At 37.8% G+C, this 22,606-nt stretch overlaps 1 protein-coding gene across 1 annotated transcript; it reads left to right on the top strand.

Annotated features, from left to right (window-relative positions):
* The first annotated feature begins 501 nt into the window (after nucleotides 1-501).
* On the top strand, nucleotides 502-19,722 carry LOC105231499 (ankyrin repeat and SAM domain-containing protein 1A). Its single transcript, XM_049447795.1, has 14 exons — nucleotides 502-1,207; nucleotides 9,132-9,546; nucleotides 9,615-10,245; nucleotides 10,540-10,945; nucleotides 13,536-13,615; nucleotides 13,683-14,045; nucleotides 14,104-14,296; nucleotides 14,371-15,520; nucleotides 15,604-15,848; nucleotides 15,914-16,192; nucleotides 16,256-16,415; nucleotides 16,569-16,754; nucleotides 17,695-17,826; nucleotides 19,401-19,722. The coding sequence occupies exons 2-14, from the start codon at nucleotides 9,205-9,207 to the stop codon at nucleotides 19,557-19,559; spliced, it is 4,326 nt and encodes a 1,441-aa protein (XP_049303752.1). The 5' UTR covers nucleotides 502-1,207; nucleotides 9,132-9,204; the 3' UTR covers nucleotides 19,560-19,722.
* The last annotated feature ends 2,884 nt before the right edge of the window (nucleotides 19,723-22,606 follow it).

Below are 22,606 nucleotides of genomic sequence, written 5' to 3' on the forward strand. Positions count from 1 at the left end.
TACGATTGTAAACAAAGCACTCTCGCGCTCTACGGCATGCTGGTGTTCTACCACACTCATTTTTTGTGGCGCGTGCTCTCGCAGTATGTGTGGGTGTTGAAGTAGCGCCACACGCTGTAACAACACATAAGCACACACACACGTGTATGTAGAAGCAGTTTGTGGCAGAAGCGCCAACCAGAAGCGCATGTGTTTTGACTGCGCCCCAATGGGACAATGCACTTGCCATACCAACAATAAATGACAGAACGCAACGCTGGCGCTGTCACTGACAACGCCGCGCAGCCGTTGCTCTCAGCACACGAGTGACGGTGCTCGCATATGAACAAGTGTACATATGTTAATTCAGTATCTGACAGCATATACACAACGGTTTTGCGCTGACACGCCGATACAAACACACGCACACATGCATACGCTATGTAGATATTTACTCATTTGCTTGCGCTCGCTCGCTCACTGCCTCGCCAAGCTGGGGCAGGCGAAAACTCTGTTGGAGCAATCAAGATTCAGTCAGTTTTCAGAAGCGTTGCGTTGCGTTGTAATAACAGAACATAAAAGAAAGAAGTGCGGAGCGTTTGTGCAGGCACCGAAATTACTCATTAAATGAATGTGAATAAATGCAATGATAAATGGGATAAAAGCTAATAAGAAATGCAATAATTGAGTTGAATGTGAAAAAACGTGCATTAAATGAATGATTTCAATTGAATTAATTGAAGATAGAATCCCTTATAGAGCAAACAAAAGCGTGAATAGTTCGCTCGAGCTCGCTGCTGTGAGTGCCTGGGCGTATGTGTGGCACAGTGTGTGTGCGTGTATGTGCGTTGGGAATTGAAATACTCGAAGAAAATCTTTGCTCGCTGACTGCTGTTGGGATACACTTTTGGGTGGCGGCGGCAGCAAACAGCAACAGCGACAACAACCACAACAACATAAAGTGAAACAATAACAACGATATTGAGGCGCGCTGTTTGTTGTTTTTGTGGAGTAGTATACTAAGTGGAAAATGTGTATGTGCCAGAAAGTGAAACGAAAACGGGAACACGCCTTTTGAAGCCAGCAAAGCCATCGACCACCAGCTATCACCTACCAACCAGCAGCTAGCTGCTAACCGCTAGTGCGCTAGTCAAGCAGCGCCCAAAACGCTAGCTGCCCTCAGAGCTGCAACCAAAGCGAGCAGGAATTTCAAGCGCAGCCTTAAATGGTAGGTTAGCCTAGAAAAAGTTAACTGCGAAAGCCGTTTAAATGCAAAATTCAAATCGCTATTAGAATTAATAATATACTCAAATACAATATTATGAGAAATTATATGTACATATGTATATATACATATGTATATATGCACATACTTTATTCATTTTAGTTATGCAAATAGTTGATTAGTGTTATTGTTGCGCTTCATGTGACTCATTGTACATACATAAAAGTATGTAGGTGTGTTGTTGCAAAAACTTAGAAAACAGCTCCAGAAGTAAAAACCAAAAATTTGCATACAAGTTTTAATACAAAGTGAGCAACGGTTTCCCATATGTGTACATATGTACAGGTATATGCAAAAATTAACTAATAATTAAAAAAATATATACATATATACTCGTATAGTTTTTCTTTTATTTATACCCTGAACAGAACATATTAATTTTGCCACGAAATTTGTAACACCTAAAAGGAGTCGTCTGATATACGTATATAAAAATCATCATAATGAACCATAATCATCATAATGAAATTTTGGCATTCCCCAATAATCGGTAGTCGAAAAATTCTTTTCGTATTTCTAATCAAAAATCAACACTTATTTTTTCATATATTTTTAATGAACTTTAATGAACCATTTTGATTGACCACTTTTTGCCATATTTCCGCTAGAGACATTACTCCATCAGAGTAAAAATTTTTTGGTTTCTCGGCGAAAAACTGCGATAAGTAATTTTCACAGACTTCTCTTGAAGCCAACTTTACTCCATTAAGAGAGTTCTGCATCGACCGAAACATACGGTAGTCCAATGATGCAAGGTCAGGGCTACATACATATATGGTCAAAACTTTCCAGTCAAGCTCTCCCAGTTTTTGTCTAGGCATTAAAAATGTGTGTGATCTAGCATTGTCCTGATGGAAGACGAAGCCGTTTCTGTTGATCAGTTTTGGCCGCTTTTTTCGATTGCTTGCCTCAATCTCATCAGTTGTTGACAGTAAAATGTAGAATCAATCGTTCGACCGGGTTGCAGCAGCTCATACATTCCTTTCCAATTCCACCAAACACTCAGCATAACCTTTCGAGGTGTCAATCCTGGCTTTGCGATCATTTGTTGAGGTTCACCACGCTTGGACAATGATCTTTTTCGGACATTATTGTCATATTTGATCCACTTTTCATCTCCTGTTATCGTTCGCTTCAGAAGTGGTTCGATTTCATTTCGTTTCAGCAAAGAATCGCAGATCGGTCAATTACAAATTTTCACAGACAATTTATGTGGTACCCAAACATCGAACTTCTTTTCTTAGCCAGCCTTTTTTAAATGGTTCAAAACCATTTGATGATGAATGTTTAGTTCTTTAGCGATGTCATGGCTGTTCATGTGACGGTTCTGGTCAATCTTTTCTATAATTTCAACTCTCATGACTTTAATTTGTTTGAAATGAAGCTTAAAATCTTACCTTTCCAGCACTATATAGTATGACACAATGTTATTGGTAGCACTGGAAATATACAACAAAATGCGAAAAGACTTTTTCGACTACCCAATATAACTATTTCATATTGATTTCGATGGCACTGAAGGGCTTGTCAGATTGAGCTTATCAGCAGAGGTCCTGAGCAGATTCGACTAACTCGTTAAACTGTTACTTTTTATACCTTTTTAAACGAGTCTAGACCCCGATGGTATTAGCGAAGTTTTACTGAGTGAATCTGTTTATGATTTGACGTACGTGGATCTAGTATTTATTATTTTTTCTACATAGATGTGGACATTGTAACTCGTCCTGACTATAAATCGCAATACCGTCAAAAATTTTTAGAAAAATATGTGAAAAGTATCAGTGATAAGAACATTCTTACCGAAAATGTTTGCCAAATCGTCATCAATTAGTAAATAAAAAACCACGATATAACTACGAAGTGTGTAGAAATCAACCACGCCCTTTATACGCATCGATATCATATATGCATACACCTATGTAATTATCGAAATTAAATATTTTCAATACTATTTTAACTTTTTAAAAAATGCAGCTGTGAAATCAAGTTATTAAAACGCTTATTAGGTTTACTAATGTAGCCATAATTGACACCAAAGTTATGCTTATACAAAAAAAGAAGAGTAAATTTGTAGAAATATTTGTTTTCGCAACATTTCCTGCACTTTTTATTGCATGCAATTCGTTTCAGAATCATTTTCATCTCAAATAAACCGAGAGCTTTGTTATTGCTTAAGCAGTTCTGTAACTCTGTTTCTGCGCGTGTGTGTTTGTGCGCTTACGTTTGTGTACCTACTCTAGGTCAATATCCTTTGACCCAGTTTCAACAATGCTTTTCCGCATCCGAGTCGTTCACGCTTCCAACACACACTACACACACATACCAGTAAGCAGCCACATATATGTACATGCATATGCATATATGTTAGACAGAGATTTCGAAAACCGAATTTTGTGGTTATTCTTTGGTCATATTCGAGTAATTCGATGTCACAAATAATTTTATGATTGCCAGTTGCTTGGCGCTCAAATTACATATTCATTTGTGTTCGTGTTGAATAAATCAAAATTACCGTTGCATGCTGCCCTCGTCACGGCGCGCATTGTTCGCGTGGGCGCGTAGTGTTTGAACAAGCAGCTGCTCGACGACGACTTGTCTTTCGTTGGCCCGTTCAATTTGGCTGCCTGCCCGTCTGCTCGGCCGAACGGCGCTGCAAAGTATACTACAGTTATTTGTGCACGCCATTTTTTATGCCAATATTTACACGTTTATATGTAGCTATGTATATGTACATATTTACCGAAGTGACAATCTGATGACCTGTCGGTTAAGCGTAGTCGAATTTCGTCCAGCCGACGGGCTGTCTGCTTGACTATCCTTATCAAGCGCGTACACACATACTCATGTTTTCACTTTACACTACTACTCGCAGCCGTGTGTACTCCAAAAGCAAGCCACATGCGCGCAGCAGCCTTCACAGCCCGCACCCTGAGCCGACCAACTCTCTTACTCTCATTCCGACTCATACTCACACATTTGTGTGTTTACTCCTTATCGGCCATCGCTTCGCATAGTCGCCGCTCTCTCGCGCCCTCTTTGTGCTTGAAATTGTATTTGTAAACGTCCACCGCATTTTAGCGTAGCGTAGAAAATCGTGTTGCATGCAATTTTTTGCTACTTTTCCATTACTTCGTCGTCGGTTTCCATTGTCTGTCGTGTAATGTCGTTACATATTATTGGGAGTTGTCCCATTGATGCCTCGTATTTGTTAGCCTACCCAAAACGCTTTTTGTTGTCTACTTCTTTTATTGTTTTATTTGGAGTGTCCTTTTATTCATGGAACACCTAACCTACCTTCGGTTTGATTTGAGTGTGTGTGCTTTGCTTGTACGCAGGAAAACACAAACCCATACAAATTAGTATGTTACATATGTACATACATCTACTACATATCGTCACCTAAAACGCAAAATAACGTAACATCACTTTTCATAAGTTTACAGGTGAAGAAAAAATAGCATAATGGAAACCACATAAGAACAAAATTTGAGTTTCGGTTATAACATGGTTATATATTGGTCATCATACACTCATTTTGAAAGAAAATTTGAGTTTTGGTTACAAAATGGTTATATATTGGTTATCATGCACTCATATTGAAAAAAAAATTATGTTTTGACTATAAAATGATTATGTATTGGTTATTATACCTGACAGCGATTTTTGTTTTTTTTTTTCTTTGATGATATGCTGTTTTACATTTTAGGTGACGATATATTGCATACAGTTTAGGCGCCTTGGCGCATGCAGCATTTAAAAATATGAATTTCAGTTCATGGTTTTGTTTGCGTTCTTAATCTTAGAATTATTGGTGGGTACCTGCACAAATAGCTATTATTTACATATATTAACATACAAAAATTGGGGATAACGGATTACATCTGTACAATATTCACTTAAATAAACTATATAGTGGTGATTTTTAAAGGATATCTTCGTTTATTTCGATCATACTGAAAGATATACTAAAATGTCTAACATAGATATTATACTTTTCCCATGTGTATACAAGACTATCATAATAATTTCTTTTATTGCTGATATCCTGAGATTAAGAAAAGATATATTAATATTGAGAATTATATGTACAAACGCAAGATAGTCCCTCAGCTTTCGAAATATCGAACTGAAATTTCGCAAACGCCTTTTTATCGCTTCCATAATATATAGCGCCCATAAAAACAAAAGGAATTCAATTTAAGTTCTTGTATTCAACAAAATGTCTTCACGAAACTCGATACAAACTACATTTCACGACAATCCCACAACCTCCCAACGAAATAGCGAGACGATATAAATCAAGTCCTTGTATGGAAATCTTTTTTATTTGAGAAGAAGAACGAAATTACTTGACTGCTCCCCAGGTTGACGTTTTTTCTTGTTTTAATTAACATAGTACTAGGGTGTGGTGACGTCATTATCGAAAATGTGCCGAATTTAACCCCTGGAACAGGTGCAACGAGCCTGCATGCTGGTTTTAACAGGCGCAATAGAAACTACTTCAATAAAGACACAGAAGGCCAATATACATACAAGTGAATTATGATGCTTATGCCAGCTGGGCTCATGTTTTTAGGTGATTGAAGACAAGTTAGGCGTCACTATGGGCATGGTACCATACTCGACCGCGTTAATGAACTCAGGTTAAGCTGCCAATGCGACCGAAAAACTACGGTATGAGAAACTAAATAGATCGTTCTTCCTCTACAGTAGAGCAGATAAGACCAATAATTCTATGATCGGCAGTACCAACAGCAATATCTACATATTTACTGATGGATCTAAGGATGAAACTAGAACAGGAGCCTGCTTGTTCTACGCAGAAGACCGAAATCGTGGGCATAGCAGAAGGTACCAAGTGGGTTCTGCTTTAAATCCATAAACAATCTAATAAATAGTGGATAGCTAAGTTAGGCAATAACTAAAACTTTAAAGGGTAACTCAGTTAATTTCATCTGGATACCCGGTCCTATAGTAATGCAAGGAACTAAAATGGCAGAAGAGCTGGCTAGCTCGGGGCAGCTCGAGACACAATTTCAATAAGCAGCTCCGGGCCATTCAGCTCCTTCAAAGGTTGTTGGAAGCAATGGACCTAGAGAGGTGTTAAATTATGCAAGCAGGTAGTAACTTCGTAGGTAGCTCGGTTAATATAATCTGGGTAGCCGGTCATAACCCTAAGCTATACTACTCATTTAGCTCCTTCAAGGTTGTTTGAAGGAACGAACCCCAAGGGAATATCTCAGGATTTGAACTCAAGCAACACAGGGCTTACCACAAAGCTTCTTTGGGTAGTGTTGATGGTGTACAGACCAAATCTAACTACTTCTACACAAAAGCGAGCTTTGTATCATTGAAAGTATCATTATAGGGCTGCGCTTAAGATCCCACCTTCAGAAAATGGTAAAATTGGATTCAGCGGAATGCGCGGTGATAGGATGCTGGAATATTATCTATGCGTATATCCAGCCTTTAGCTGGATGAAAATAGTCAATAATCCATTGCTCCCAATAATCCACCTTAACAGAAAATGAGCAGTTGGGGTCCAAAAGAATCAGATTTTTCGCCAAATTCACCGAATTTGTGGATAAAGCTAAAATTGGTTACCACCCGGGGGCAAACTAGAACTAACGCTGATCTATGTGCGGCCGATTCGCGGGCCGACATGTGGGCGTCTCCCTTTTCAACCAGCCAATTTACCTGAATTGTGTCAAATTTTTCATTTTTATCCTAGAGTTTTCAACAGTTTTTTTTACCACAAATTTTTTGAATTTGTCTTAATATACATACTTATAGGCTAATTGCCTTGCCTTACATATAACCCCTTCACTTGTATCGGTGAATGTTTGTTTACGTTTGGTCTCCAGTACTATACTCTATACATACTTCTTATCAACACTTCTTTCATGTAAATATTATCATTTGGAGGTGTTAAGTATGTACCACACCTACATATATACAAATATTTACACCACAATGCGTGCACTCACTCCCACCTAGTATAATAGGTTGTCTCGACTTATGTTTAGAAATAGGCACACATTTCTATTTATTTACATATATCAAGTCGCGTGTGATTTTACGCCGCCACAACTACATTTTCATTTGTATATTTGTTTGTTTGTATGTTTGGTAGGCTGAGCGTATTTGTTTATTCTTAAAGTCTATAGAATGCTATTAGCATTTGCTACTAATGTTTGTCTTAAATTGTTTGTTGTTTTGTGACACGCAACGATTTATTTAACACTCCATGAATGCCACACATATTTCGAAACTTTCTAGCACACATATACACCTATATTTATAAATAAATATTTTTTCACCTAATGATTTTATTCTCTTGGGCTACTTCAAAGCAGACAATTTTCATTAATCTCAAGGGAAGGCCGTACACACCCTAAAGCTTTGAGAATTATAGTGTACTGTGTCAAATTTTTGGGAGTTCTTGGCAATTAATTGATTGGAGACAAGAATGTATGATGTGTAATCTTGTGGTATATAATTAATTTGGATGATCCATTTTTGAAATGGTTATTTGTTATTTGAAACAATGTCATATTACGTCAGGCATTACGCTTGTAATATTTCGTAAACGTTAGGTTAGGTTGTAGTTATACATATATGTAGGTACATAAGAGAAGGAAGTAGGGTTAGATAAAATAGATAGTTTCGTGTTTTTTGAAGCAAACACTTCTATTCACCTTTGCCGAACCTTCTTATCCATTGTCAAACGCGAATCGGCTGGTGGCCGTTTTAGTTTCTGCAGATGACTTCATGCTTCAGCAAGTTGTTTTAAGCAAAACAGTACTTCTCCTTGCATTTTACTGGAATATCTTAAATATTAATGAATAGAATTTGATGATATTGCATAAATGATACAAAGCGTCCTATTTCTGTTTTCCATAGATTTGAAACAGAGAACAGCTTTTTGAAAGTGGGTCTCTGCACACCGGTCTCCTAGGACCAAATTGAAAGAGATAAATATATGTAGATCCACCAATGTACAATACATCTTCACCGCAACTGCTGCTGTCTACTGTCTCCTCAATATTTTTGCTCTACTACGGAAATTAAAGAAATTTACTCCAGTAGCTGGATCTTGAATTTATTTTCGATCCAAGACTGTGTACTACTTTCTATATAAAAATTTGATGTTCTTAGTTGTTGATTTACGTGGTTAGCTTGAGGGTTGACAAGGTTTTCACGGCTTCAAAAATTCAATTTGTCGTTGTCTTATTTAATTCTGTAACATTTTTAGAATATTGTTCTATACATTCAAGTTGATCCGATTAATAGTTATGGAGATACAGCATTCAAAGCATTTCTCTTAAACTGTGTTTTCAGAATCGATTAGCACGATTTTTCGCGAACTACTCAACCGATCTTAATAAAATTTCACACAAGTCTTCGAGATATAATTTACGAGGTCTTCAACTAAGGGTATATTTTTTCGAACCTAGGTTATGGTCTTAATTAAAACATACTTTTATTCTTTTTTACTTCGGATGATGCTGTGAAATGTTCTGCTGTCAATACGGAGGCACCTGTTTCTTGAAAGACTGCCTTAAATGACGTCGTAATGGTTGAGTTTTAAATATTTTCCTTTGAAAAGTGCATAAGATAGTTCTAAAATATGTATCCTTGGAATAATAAAGAGTTTGATTAAAATATTTAAATTTCATATGAAAAAAGTTATTGAAAATAGACCGTTTTCGTTCGAGTATAACTTGGTTTCCTTAAAAACTGGGTTGATAAAATTTATATAATAATTTCTATAAAAATATAAAACATAATTTTGCCACTATTATTATTCTCTTAAAGTCCAAATTCTTTACTGTGACTTAACGTTTATATTTTTATTTTTTTACAGCTTGTAATGCAGTTATCAACTATACTCAAACATTAACAATTCACGAATTCACCTCAGTCACTGACTAGTCATTATGGGTAAGGATCAGGAGTTTTTGGAAGCAGCACGCAATGGCAACATCACCTATATCGAAAAGGTACTCAATCAGCGAGCAAAACGCGCCGGTCCGTTGGCCAGTTTGCGACGTGGACCCGGTGTCAATATACAGGACAGCGGTGGTTACTCGGCACTGCACCATGCCTGTCTCAATGGACACAGTGACATAGTGCGGCTGCTGTTGAACAACGAAGCTTCACCGAATCTGCCCGATTCACGTGGCTCGTCGCCACTGCATTTAGCCGCTTGGGCGGGCCATCAAGACATAGTGAAAATGCTGCTAACACATCCCTTTAAGCCGGCGCTGCCAAATTTACAAGTAAGTGCCCAGTTGGAAACAAGAAGTGACTTCTTATAGTAGTAAAATTTATTTATCTGTATTTGCAGACCATCGAAAACGAGACGCCATTGCACTGCGCCGCACAGCACGGACATACGGGCGCTTTAGCGGTACTGTTGGCACATAATGCCGATCCGAACATGCGTAATTCACGCGGTGAGACGCCACTTGACTTGGCGGCGCAGTATGGCCGTCTGCAGGCCGTACAGATGTTGATACGCGCTCACCCGGAATTGATCGCACACTACAGTGTGGCTGCGATTGAGGGTGGTGACACCAGCTTAATGGGACAGCAATATCAAAAATCACGTCGATCGTCGCCACTACCACACTCCGGTTCGGTTTCCACACCGTCCCCTTCATCGCCATCGATTACTTCTTCGCCCGTGACGCCAACGCGGAATATCTTCCCGCACACCTGTCTGCATGTGGCTAGCCGTAATGGACACAAGAATGTGGTTGATGTGTTGCTCGCTGCTGGTGTCAGTGTTAACTTGCTCACGCCATCGGGTACTGCGCTGCATGAGGCCGCCTTATGTGGCAAGGAGTCGGTCGTGCGTACGCTACTTAGAGCGGGTATTGATTTGAATGCGACCGATGCGGAAGGCCGCACTGCATTGGATATACTCAAAGAGTTTCCACCACATGTGACTAAGCATATTATTGCTGTCATAAATAGTAAGTCTCAAGAGACGGGGAAACTGATTTATAATTATATATTATATGTAATAGCTTAGCACTAATATAAATGTGGAAGCAAAGTTAAACCTATTCGAAGGCATTAGAGCTCAAATCATAAGGTTTCTCTTTTTTTAAGTTTTTAAGTCCGAAGTTGACCAAAGCCTGCTTGTTACAACGAGTTTTGAAATGTGTTTTAGAATATTTAATCCCATATTTTCTAATCATTCTTGCTCTTTAACTCTCACCTACTTCTAGGGTCCTTTCTTAGTTAATTCCACCTTTGTATTGCAGATTTTCGCAATCAAATGGATGTCGACGTGGATAGCGACGAGGTGGTCGTCTTTCGTCATCAACAACCGCCGCCACCGCCACAGCGCCAAAGCAGCAGTCTAAGCCACTATCAAAAACAGCAACATAACAATCACTATCACTTCAATTCAAACAATCATTTACTTAACCACGCACACTCGCTACAACAGTCTTCCACATTTAACAGTAGCAGCACCGCAGGCGTTAGCGGTGGTGGCAACACCCTTGGCAGTGTTGGTAATAACAGTAAACAACGTTATGGCACAAATCTTAATGGCGGAAAATCGCTGGATAGCGGCCTTCAGCCGGATCACTATGCCGTAGTGGGGCGTGGTGGCTATCACGAAGTGAATTCTCCTGTGCACAGCACCTCCAATAACTCTCAGAAGTATGTTAACAGCGGCATGAAAGCGCTTTATTTTCTATTTGTTGTCATCAAGCACTTGGTTTCATTGACACCGCATGTTCAGCATACTTATTTTGTTCAGTGTAATATTATTTTACTGTGATACAATAATTATAATTTTTTATGCAAGTAATTTTACTAACTATTTTATGTGCATTCGCATGTTTTTTCATATTATGTTCCTATATTAAAATTATTAAATCATTATTATTTACGTACTTCACATGACATTTCTACTTACTTTTAATTAAAAGTATGTTTTTAACTTTAACTAATTATTTTTTAAATATTTTTAATCATTCTTATTAATTATTTTGTAAATAAAATTATAATTTATGAATTTTAAAACTAAACTTTTGATTTTAAATAACTATATAATTTGCGTCTACCCGCTAATATGACGTCAACAACACAACTGTTAAGCATCATCGCAGTATCTCTCATATGCATGAGAGCAACTGTGTAAGTGAGAAAATACCTATGTATATGTGTTTATTTGTGTGGATTTTGCTAATACAGGGTTTTCCAAAAAGTTTACGACTCCTTTTGCTGGAACGAATTCGATAAACCTAATTTTCGGGTACTTTTTCCACTATAAGAAGCCGCTTGTCAAGAATAGCACGTTCAATTCTAAAGCTTGAAGAGAGCTTGGTTTACTGCTAAAGACAAAAGACTTAAAATAACGCCACAACTTCTTGGAGGCCATTCAATGCCTTAATTTCTCGCAATAATCAAACCTCCAAACTTTTCACGTAATAAATCGCTTGTTGCGTGTGCTGTGTGACACGTAGCCCCATTTTGTTGGAACCAGATATTGTCGAAATCAACTTCTTCTATTATAGTTGCAACCATAAAAAGTTGGTTATCATTGAACTACACCGCTCTCCATTGACAGTAACGGCTTCATTAAACCACCAACTTCATTTCGAGAGAAGTACCGACCGATGTTTCCACCAGACCAAAAACCACACCAAAATGTCAATTTAGGTGAATGTAATGGTTGTTCATGAATAATTTGTGGTTTTTCTTCGCAACAAAATCGACAATTTTGTTTATTTATCGCATCACACAGAAGAAAGGTAGCCTCATCGTAGAAGATTGTTTTCTTAAAGAAATCATAACAATTTTCAAGTTGTTCCAAGGCAAAATCAGATAATTCACGACGTTTACAGTGGTCTAATGGCTTCCATTCTTGAGTGAGAACATTTTTCTAGGGATGCAAGTCCAATTTTTTTTCAAAATCCGCCAGTTTCTGCAAATAGCGTCTGGTAAGGTTCCCGTCCCAGCATGGACGCCAATAGGGCAAAGGTGTGATAAAAGTCCCCACAACCAGGGAAAGGCTAGCCTTACTGAAGGTAAAGAGATCACTAGACCTCTTGGCCCAAAAGGCTTTTAAGACAACGCATGTACCGATAATGGCCCAGAGCTGGCCAAGCTTTCGGAAATCGCAGTCATCTAGTTGTAGAACACAAGCATTCTAGGGTGTCTTTCCTTGCTAGCTCATCAGCTTTACAATTTCCTGCTACGAGTATTCCTCTATGGCTATTGTATGGGCGCCGAATACAAGTCTTATCACAGAGACACTCGATGCTATTAGGCACTCCTCGAGCAACCCTGAAAGCACTGTTAATGAATTCAAGGCTAGTATCGAGCTGAGAGAATAGAATTGTCTCTGAAGGAGACTGCACTGAGCAGATCTACTGCTACCTTTATGGCTGCAACCTCATCCGGAAAGACACTCTACTCCTGATATATTTGATGACAATATATTGATAGACGCATGCAAATGTGATTATATACAGGTGCACCTAAGGTAAGCGTAAAAGATCCCTTATTCTTGAGTGTGTCAGCTATATGATGCTCCAACTTAATAGACAAGGATCTATGAAGGAAAATTGAATTTCCAATGAAAATAAAAACCTATTCTGCTAAGGATTTTGTTGAGTTAGGTAAGAGTTTGAGGTCGTTCTTAAAATGAATCTCTCTTGTACAGCTTAGAAAGCTGGTTCCTTGTGGTACTTAAAAAACTCTTATAAACTAGATCATAAGATCCCTTCAAATCGAATTTTGTTAGGTACTCTTCTCATACGTTACGTACATACTCATTTTGATGTTAACGAAAAGTTAGAGGGTTCTGAAAGAAGTATGCAACGAAATGAAAATGAAGGAAAAGCTTTTAATTTTCAGAAAAATTAAGAGAATATTTTTAATTCTTACTTGTTCTTCTTATTCTTAATTTGTTATTAAGATCCAGACACATTGTCCCTACAAATTATCTGAATAGCCTGATATTATGAAAAGTCACCTGTTTGAACGATCATATGTTAGTAAGACTAAGATCCCAACAGAATTGCAGTTAAGCACTTTATTGCAACATACCTACACTGAGCACGATAATTCAGTTTTTGCATGGACACAAGTTCTGAATAATTCAAAATTTCTTAATCCGCTTGAAGAATTCAGTGATCTCATTGAAAATCTTAAAGAAATTTGGTTTTATCACTCATTCTATGCCACTTTACACTCACGACCTTACTACAATATACTTGGCATTCTTTATTATCTTGTGTAGTGAAATGGGCGTGAGTCCATCATCGTCGATGAGTAGTTTTGAGCCGGTCTCGGTGTCACCACGTTCGCGCTCTTCAACGGGTAAGTTTCATACATACATACTATATTTAACTAAAAAATCCTAACGCCTGTTTTACACACTTGATAGGCGGCATCATCGGTATGACAGTTAACAATCCTATGCATATGAGCACTTTTGCGCCTGGCGCGCCACCCAAAAAGCCGCCGAGACGAAACCTATCGGTTTCACCTACACACTCAGGGCAACAGTTTAGCTACACATCGCCAAATCATCATCAACAACAACAATCACAACCACGTACGCGACAAGCACACCACAGCCCCTCTGCAGAGAGTCCTCATGGTGGCCATCAAAGTCACGGTAGTGTGGGTGGCATGAGCTTCGATGAGACCGCACAGTTGCGCGATCGGCAGAGAGGCGAACGTCTATACGCGAGCGCTCGGGAGAGTACACGTTCTACAACGGGCGCATTGTTGGCGTCAAGCTCTAGTATGTATTTTCTATTTAAGCTGACGTCCTCAATTTATGTACAATTTTCTTCATTTAGATGATATGTTGGAGCGTATGAACTATAGCAGCGAAGAACGCGCCGAGTCTGTAGAAGGGCTGGCTACCTCGAACTCAATGAAAAGACCACTGAACAAGTCACGTGACGTGAGCACAGAAATTATTAATTGCGAGAATCCAACACTGAAGTCATACAATCCAAATAGGAAGCTGAAAAGGAATCGCAACAGCTAGTACGTATCTATTAGAAGTTGTTAATTACTACTACCCGGACTTAAAATGTATTATTTATAAAAATGTGTTTCAGCTCACTAAACATCAGCGACACCAAAGAGAATAAGAATGTCGAAAAGCCGCAAATACCGCTCAGTCCGACAAACTATCAGCAACCGCCGACACCCGATCACCCGCCACCCTCTTCAAGTCAAGCCGAACGCACCATACACGAGCGCATACGACCGCTCAGCATGGAGTACAAGCGGCGCTCAGCGCTCATACAGCTACAACAACAGCAGAAACAGCACAGCAAAAGTATGATCGATTCGAGTACATCACCTGCCAAGCACTGGCAGTCTGCGCTCATACCAACGCCGACCTTTGATTACCCCGTCGGCAATCTGTCACCGAAGCAAAGTGCCAATGCTTCACCCACAACGACACTGTCTAATGCGCGACGTAGTGGTGCCGGCGGCGGCGGCATACAAGGCTCCTCCGGTTCGCTTAGTTCAAGCGTCTCACTTTCGGATCATAGCATCTCCACCGATTGTGTAGAAGAATTCGTAGGCGATGCGCCGTTTGCGGGACTCTTCAAGGGTTCGAGTGTTAATTTGCGACATGAGAAGCGTACAATGGGTAATCGTAAACTCGTCATACCCACGACAGCACGAAGCGCTTCCGCATCTGCAGCGGAGGGTCAACAACCACAACGAACACGCCCACCAATACCAACGAAACCGGTTTTGCCCGAATTTAACAAAATGCTCAAATCCATAACTGTAAGCGCTAAGGACTTAAAGACAACAGGCAATCAGGAAGGTTGTGATGAAACCGAATTCCGTAGTGATAATACTAGTCATGTGAGTCAAAATGTAAGTATCTGCTTGGAGAGTGAAAATGCGAATGGAAATGAAAATGCGAATGACGCAAATAATGGTAATGGGAGTGAGGACATCGAGGCGGCGCTGTCGGCTATCACAACAGCCACAACACAAAGCAGTGGCATACTCAGCCCCTTCAACGCCGAAGAGGCGCGTAAGAAGATTTCAGAGATTATCGAGTCCTTCGGCAGCGGTATACTAAATACGACTTTAACACCGACAAACGATATCGATTTGGAGTTTGATGAGAGTATCGAACCAACGGAACGGCGTGAGTTGGCTGTGCGTTTACGAAATGCGGGATTGCTGCACTTGGAACGCATGCTCTTCGAGAATGGTTACGACAATTTTAAATTTATGGTTAGTAAACATACGTTTTCTATATTTTTACGAAGACTATCGAAGTTTAAACATATCGCTAATATCTTTAAACAATTTTTCAGAATGGCGTCTTTGAAACAACCGACACACAACTGATGGATATACCGAAGCCAGATGCAAATAAGTTGATCGCATTCGTAAGCACATTACCGAAGGCGGAATTTCAACCACAAATTGTGGGTGTAAATAAAGAAAGGCAACGAAAAACCGATAACAACGGTGATGCAACCACAGAGAAGAAAGGTGTGACGACGCTCAGCGAATGGCTGCAGAGTATCTGTCTACCCGAGTACATTGAATCTTTCAGGTAGTGTGACTTCAATTTCACAAAAAATCACAAAACTAAATAACGATAAACCGTATCCTTCGCAGCAAACACCTGTACAATACCATCGATAGCGTCTGTGGTGTATGGGATGTCGAACTGCAGACGGTACTAGAAATTAACAAGCTTGGACATCGAAGACGTATACTCCAATCGGTTGCTTACATAAGGCAAATACGAGAGCCAAATAAAACAGAAAAGAGTGGCCAGAACGAGAACAACGAAATACCAAAAATGGCTACATCCGTGAATGGTGAAACACAACGGCAACCACAACAGGCGCAGCCGCAGCAACGAACCTCAATTACGGGTTACAGAAAAAATCGGTAAGTCTTTTCGGTCTAATGCATTACGAGAACTTGTTGACTCTGTCGTAACCCTGTCTTCAGACCTGCACCCCAACCGCCTTGTGAAAAGCCACAACAACAGCCGCAATTGCAAATACGCGCGCCATCGGAACTACTACTCGGGCTACCAGCAAATTTACGCACAAAATGGCGACATTCGGCGAATGTTTTGCTTAACGAACAAATCAAATATGAAGTTTATGTGAGTACCGATCCATAAATATCTTGATTATAGTTTTGTTGTTCTACCTCCCTTTTTGTTGGAATAAAAATATAGAATAAATTGGGAATATTTTTCCTTCAGAATAAATTAAGTAATAGCTATTTATTTTCTAATTATTTTATTGTTCCACAGTATCTGGGCTCGACGGTTGTGAAGGAGTTACGTGGCACCGAATCGACGCGTAAATCCATACAAAAACTGAAACGTGATGAAGCCGCAGAACAACAGCGTTCTGGCAAAGTGAACCGAAAGAAACCGGCGCTAGTGTGCTTGGCCATATCGCATTTAGGCGTGGAATTTATCGATGTCAACAGCAAGGTTAGTTAAAATACACAGTTTTTGGAAAAATTCGTTTTTTTTTATATTCAACACACTTCCCTTCAGGCGTGATACACTGATTATAGCGACCCTCTAACTTTTCGATACCATTTTTGTAGTACAGTTTGTTCTAGAACTCAGTTTCGGCGATCACCTCTTCATTCGACGAAAATTTCTGCCCAGCGAGCATTCTTTTGTGATCTGAGAACAGGAAATATTCACTGGGGGCTAGATCTAGAGAATACAGTGGATGCGAAACCCAAATCATAGATTTTTGTCATCGTTTTCACTGACTTATGTCACGGTGCATTACCTACGTGAAACACTTTCTTTTACTTCAAATGCGCCTGTTTTTCAGTGATTTCGTCATTCAAACAGTACAATGTATGTAACAGTCGCTGTTGATGTTCCTTCCTTTTTCAAGGTAGTCAATAAAAATGATTCCATGCGGATCCCCAATACAGACGACATAACCTTGCCAGCCGTTTTTTCCACGCTTTGGAGCGGGTTCATCCTGTGCAGTCTACTCTGATCACTATCGGATTAGACTTCGCAGTGAAAGGATGGCGCCATATTTCATCTATTATTACATATCGATACAAAACTTTCTCTGCTACTACAAGTAGGAGAGGATCCTTTCATCTGGCACGGGCTTGCTTCAGAAATCTCTGAGCGAAGTTATTTCAGAACAAATTCTTTAATCAACATTTCCAGATTCTAAAAATACTACATAGTCTCACTGAACCTAACTCATAATAAATAGAATTTCTGCTACTCCATTTCTACCTACATCTATGCAGAAAGCATCACTGTTCTGGAAATAAATTTTCATCAGCATTTCAATCTACTGATCCAATTGAGATCTCAGATACGAGTATACTTGTATCTATTGTATTTTTGTGAATATTCTGCTTTTATAATACACTTTCACCACTTTCAGCAAACGATTTGTGAACATGAAATCCAAAATATTAACTGCGCTTGCCAGGACTCGGACGATTTGAGGCATTTCGCTTACATCACCAAAGAGTTGGACGTACACTACTGCCATGTTTTCTATGTCGAGGGTGCGGTAAGTAAAAAACGCTCGATTTTATTGCTAATTTATGTGGGGTCTATGGTATGGGTGTATCCGATATTTCCCAAGTAGTGTTTTTTTTTGCAAACAGAAGTTTGAGTTTCTGCTATAAAAAACTGGGAAAAGAAGCAGGATTTAGGCACGGCTCAAATAGAAAAAAGAAATAGAATGAAGAGCTTGCTTGGAGCCTTTTTAGTGCTAAAACTGAAACTTCATTGGACGTTTGCAAAAAAATCAACTTAAGGAATAATGGACAGCATTATAAATATACTACTGTGGGCAAAAAATAGTAACATTTTTTGATTTAAATTTCACGCGGAAATCCATTCGTCCTTTTCTTGATTGATATGACTCTCAGTGACATGTGTGCCAAATGTCATATCCCTCGGTAGTAATTGTTTGTAGCCAGCAAGTGGTTTTGATTGGTACAATTCAACATCGACTGACAATCAAAACGTCAATAAAATAAAGGAATTGGTGCTTGAGAATCGACGATCAACAGTCAGAGATCTTACTGAAATCGGTGGAATATCGGAAGGATCAGTGAAAGCCATTTTGAAAGATTATTTGGACGTCGCGTCGCATTAACATCTGTGAAACAATGCTTTCCGACTACAAGGATATTGTAAAATTATTGCTATTAATACTGAATATCGTGACAAAGGTGAGCCGAAGCCGAAAAACCACGTCAAAGAAAGCCAAAAATCAAGATTGTGTTGACAGTTTTCTTCGATTACCGAGGTGTGGTGTACTTCAACAAGGAATATTATTTGAATGTTATTTTTTTTGTATGGCCACCACGCTTGCAGAAGTCCAAACGATGAACCCAATTTTCGACGGGTTTCGGTCATAAATACTACTGCAATCGTCGCCGAGTTGTTGGCATAAACTTGATTTAGCCCCACAGGAAATAGTTTAACGGCGCCAAATCGCAAGACCGAGGCGGTCAACTGACCGGGCCATTTCGTGAGATAACACGTCCACCAAACTTGATTTTCAATAAATCGATTGTGACATTCGCAGTGCGGCTTGTGGCGTCATTCTGTTGGAACCACATATTCTCTAAGTTCATATCATCCAATTTGAGCCAAAAATATTTAGTTATCATTGATCATTAGCAATTCGCATTTACAGTAACGTGCCGGTCTTTATCATCACGGAAGAAGTCCGGCCCAAAGACGCCGCCGGCCCATAAACCGCACCAAACCGTAATTTTTTCGGGATGCAATGGTGACTAATGGAGTACGTGGCCACTGACTCTGAATTTCCGTAGTAAATTTTAATAATTTCGACTCGTTGTTGGATCGTATATCTTCCCATGATAAAATGTCAAAGCTTATTTAAGAGAAATGTCAACAGAGCGGGAAAAAATATGGCGTCGTTTGCTGCCCCTATTGGTCTACTTTTATAAGGTCCCATTTGAAAAAACCCTTATTAAAAAATTTTAAATTTATAAACAAAGTCTTACTATGTTTTGCTCATAGTAGTATAACATACACATATTTGATAATTCATGCAATTTTCTGAAGTAGTCTCGACTTAAGCAATATTACATTTTCGCCCTGCAGGACTTGGCTACCGATATCATACTCACGCTGGGACAAGCCTTCGAGGTGGCCTATCAGTTGGCTTTGCGAGACGGTATTACAACGACAGCAACGACCATGTTCAGCGCCAATTCATTACTCAGTGGCGCCAAAACTGCTGAAACCGGTGCAGTTGAGTGAACACACACACGCCGAGAGCAACGCAGAGAAGTGGAAACCAAGAAATATTACTGTTAAATTACTTATTAGCTCAAAAGAATGTTGTACGAAATAAGCATATATAAATTGAATTAAAAAAAGTTTAAATTAAAAAAAAAAAATTAAAATAGAAGGTTTAGATGTATGTGCGCTGTTAGCTGAATTCTGCAAAACACTGTTAAGGAAAAATCGTTATGGCAAGATATTTATGTTAAAAAAAAATACAGATTCCATTATAAAAAATTGTTGCTTAAATGAGAAAAAGAGAATGTAAGATAACAATCTAACTTAAACTAAGTGCATAGAACAAAACTTAAAGTAAACAAAATGCATTTTAATCAAATTTAGTTTTTATTTATTAAAGATTTTAGCGAATTTTTCAATATTTTTAGCGCTGCTAATATAAAGCTTAAATTTTAAAAACAGTTTTAATAGTTTTTTTGTACACAATTTTAACGGTAACAATATTTTATAACAACACCAAAGCATGTTTAAGGTTCTGAAGACTTCTTTTTTACGGCTTAATGAATATTTATAATAATTAACAATTTATTGACACAAGCGTTGCTTACAATTATCAAGAAAATCTTAAAAACGTTAGTGTTTATTACATTTTATAAACTAAAATATCAAATTATTTCACTCGCATTTGCTTCGTTTCTCAAATCCTCATCAAAGATTCAAAACTCATAATCAAAATATTAAAAAGTAAATAATAATTAAATTAAACCTCGTCACTTCTACAAGACTGACAGCTTATAAGATTACGGGTATCATATAAAGACAGTCACTAGTTATTGTTCCCCAATTAAAGTAAAATATACAAGTAATTTAATCATATAATGAATTATGTAAGCTCCATATTTATGTATAAGGTGTGTTTCATGAATAATATTTTCAGTACTTTAAAATCCACTTTTAAAAAGAATTTTTTTAGGTTATTAAAAGGTTTCAGTTTTTTGCGATTTTTGCCGTGCAAGAAAGGCAAGCTTTGAAAGTTTGCAATATAACCAAATAGGTATTTATTAAATAAATTTGTAATATATTGTTTGGGTGGTCGAAAAAGTCTTTTCGTATTCAGTAGATGTCGACACTGATGGAATGATGTCTCTAGCAGACAAATGGCAAAAAGTGGTCGAACAAAACGGTACATATTTGTATACTTATTTATTAGTATAAATATAAAAAAAAATAAAAAATTGAACTTTGATTAGAAATACGAAAAGACTTTTTCGACAACCAATATATGCAAGTATACAAGTATATTATTGTATTTGCTGCGTTTCGTAATAACAAATTTTATTAACTCAAGACTTTTTTCTATACATCTGAGCTTTTATTAGAGCTTTCGCCATTTTTGGAATCTTAATAATAATATTAAACAGCAAACTGTATACGTTCCTTTATCTAATAATCAAGCATTTAATTGCTTCGCACCAAAAATATTTACTTTCAAAATAATTAATTTTCTTCGGAAATTCACAGTAGCCAAAACGCTGAGTCTGAAATACACATAACAGTTTAATATAGCAGTTTAAACCACGAAAACATATAAGCAAAAATAATTTGCAAAAAAAAACAATAAAGAAATATAACATGCTTGAACTGTGAAAGCTTAAAATATGAGCTTTAAGGGGTGATATTCATTTTCAAATCAGAAAAAACGTTTTTTGAGATTTTTTTGAAGAGTCATTTTATTTAATATTATTAATAAAAAATGTGCATTTGCAGTATTCAACACACTTTAATAATTAGTCATTAATTTAAAAAAAAAAAACTAGAATTCCCTTGATGCCATAGACGATCTCTAAAGGACCTTTGAAAAAAAGTTGGTAGGCAGTGAGCACGGTTTTTGTGCTTACAATTATCTGCAATCCAAAACCAAATAGCTTGTTGTTATTACATATGAATATAAAGTATGCTTAGTTATAATCGAGGACTACTAAAAATTTTTGATCTCTAAAGGACCTTTGAAAAAAAGTTGGTAGGCAGTGAGCACGGTTTTTGTGCTTACAATTATCTGCAATCCAAAACCAAATAGCTTGTTGTTATTACATATGAATATAAAGTATGCTTAGTTATAATCGAGGACTACTAAAAATTTTTGATTTCTTTTTTTTTTTTCAAAAATACCGCTGCACAAAAATTAAAATAGGTTTTTGTCCAAAAATTTACATTTCAAGCGGTTGAAAAGATCGAAAATATTATCAAAAATCGTATGCCATCGATCATTATCTGAATAGTGTATCTAAAAAAAAATTGTGTTCATTTCAAGTCCAACCGCTTTAGTGAAATTTTTTACCGACTCTGAAAACAGGGTTTCGAGATAAACGCTTTTAAATACTTGAGGAGAATGTCTTATTATTATTTTTTTTTTCGCCAACTTTTTCTTTCTAGCTAGAAATCAAAATATGGAAAAAAAAGTAATATACTTTCAAGGATATACAATTTAGTACATAATTTCTTTATTTTTTTTTTTAGTTTTTGAAAAAAGAAAAATGAAAATTTAGCTTATGCTGTCAGATATAACCAATATATAGTATAACCATTTTACAACCAGAACTCAAATTTTGTTTCAATATGAGTGAGTAATCGAAAAAGTCTCTTCGTATTTCTATTCAACTTCAACTTTTTTTATATTTATAATGAACTTTAATGAACTAAATATGTACCATTTTGGTCGACCACTGTTTGTCATTTTTCTGCTAGAGACATTATTTCGTTAGTGTAAAACTTTTCTGGTTTCTCGGCGAAAAACTACGACAAATAATTTTCACAGGCTTCTCTTGAAGCCAACATTACGCCATTAAGAGAGTTTTGCAATGACCAAAACAAATGGTATTCCGATGGTGCAAGGTCAGGGCTATATGGTGGATGCATTAAAACTTCTCAGACAAACTGTCCCAGTTTTTTCAGAGGCATCAAAGATGTGTGTGGTCTAGCATTGTCTTTATAGAAGACGAAGCCCTTTCTGTTGATCAGTTCGGGCCGTTTTTTCGATTGCCTGTTCAATCTCATCAGAAAGTAAT

Source organism: Bactrocera dorsalis, chromosome 2, assembly GCF_023373825.1.
Source record: "Bactrocera dorsalis isolate Fly_Bdor chromosome 2, ASM2337382v1, whole genome shotgun sequence".
Taxonomy (NCBI): Eukaryota; Metazoa; Arthropoda; class Insecta; order Diptera; family Tephritidae; genus Bactrocera; species Bactrocera dorsalis.

Bases quoted from the DNA above. Each gene is read 5' to 3' on its own strand.
- LOC105231499 (XM_049447795.1), top strand. From the start codon at position 9,205: ATGGGTAAGGATCAGGAGTTTTTGGAAGCAGCACGCAATGGCAACATC. The intron at 15,521-15,603 runs GTTAGTAAACAT...ACAATTTTTCAG, and splicing joins ACGACAATTTTAAATTTATG to AATGGCGTCTTTGAAACAAC. The intron at 16,416-16,568 runs GTGAGTACCGAT...ATTGTTCCACAG, and splicing joins AAATCAAATATGAAGTTTAT to TATCTGGGCTCGACGGTTGT.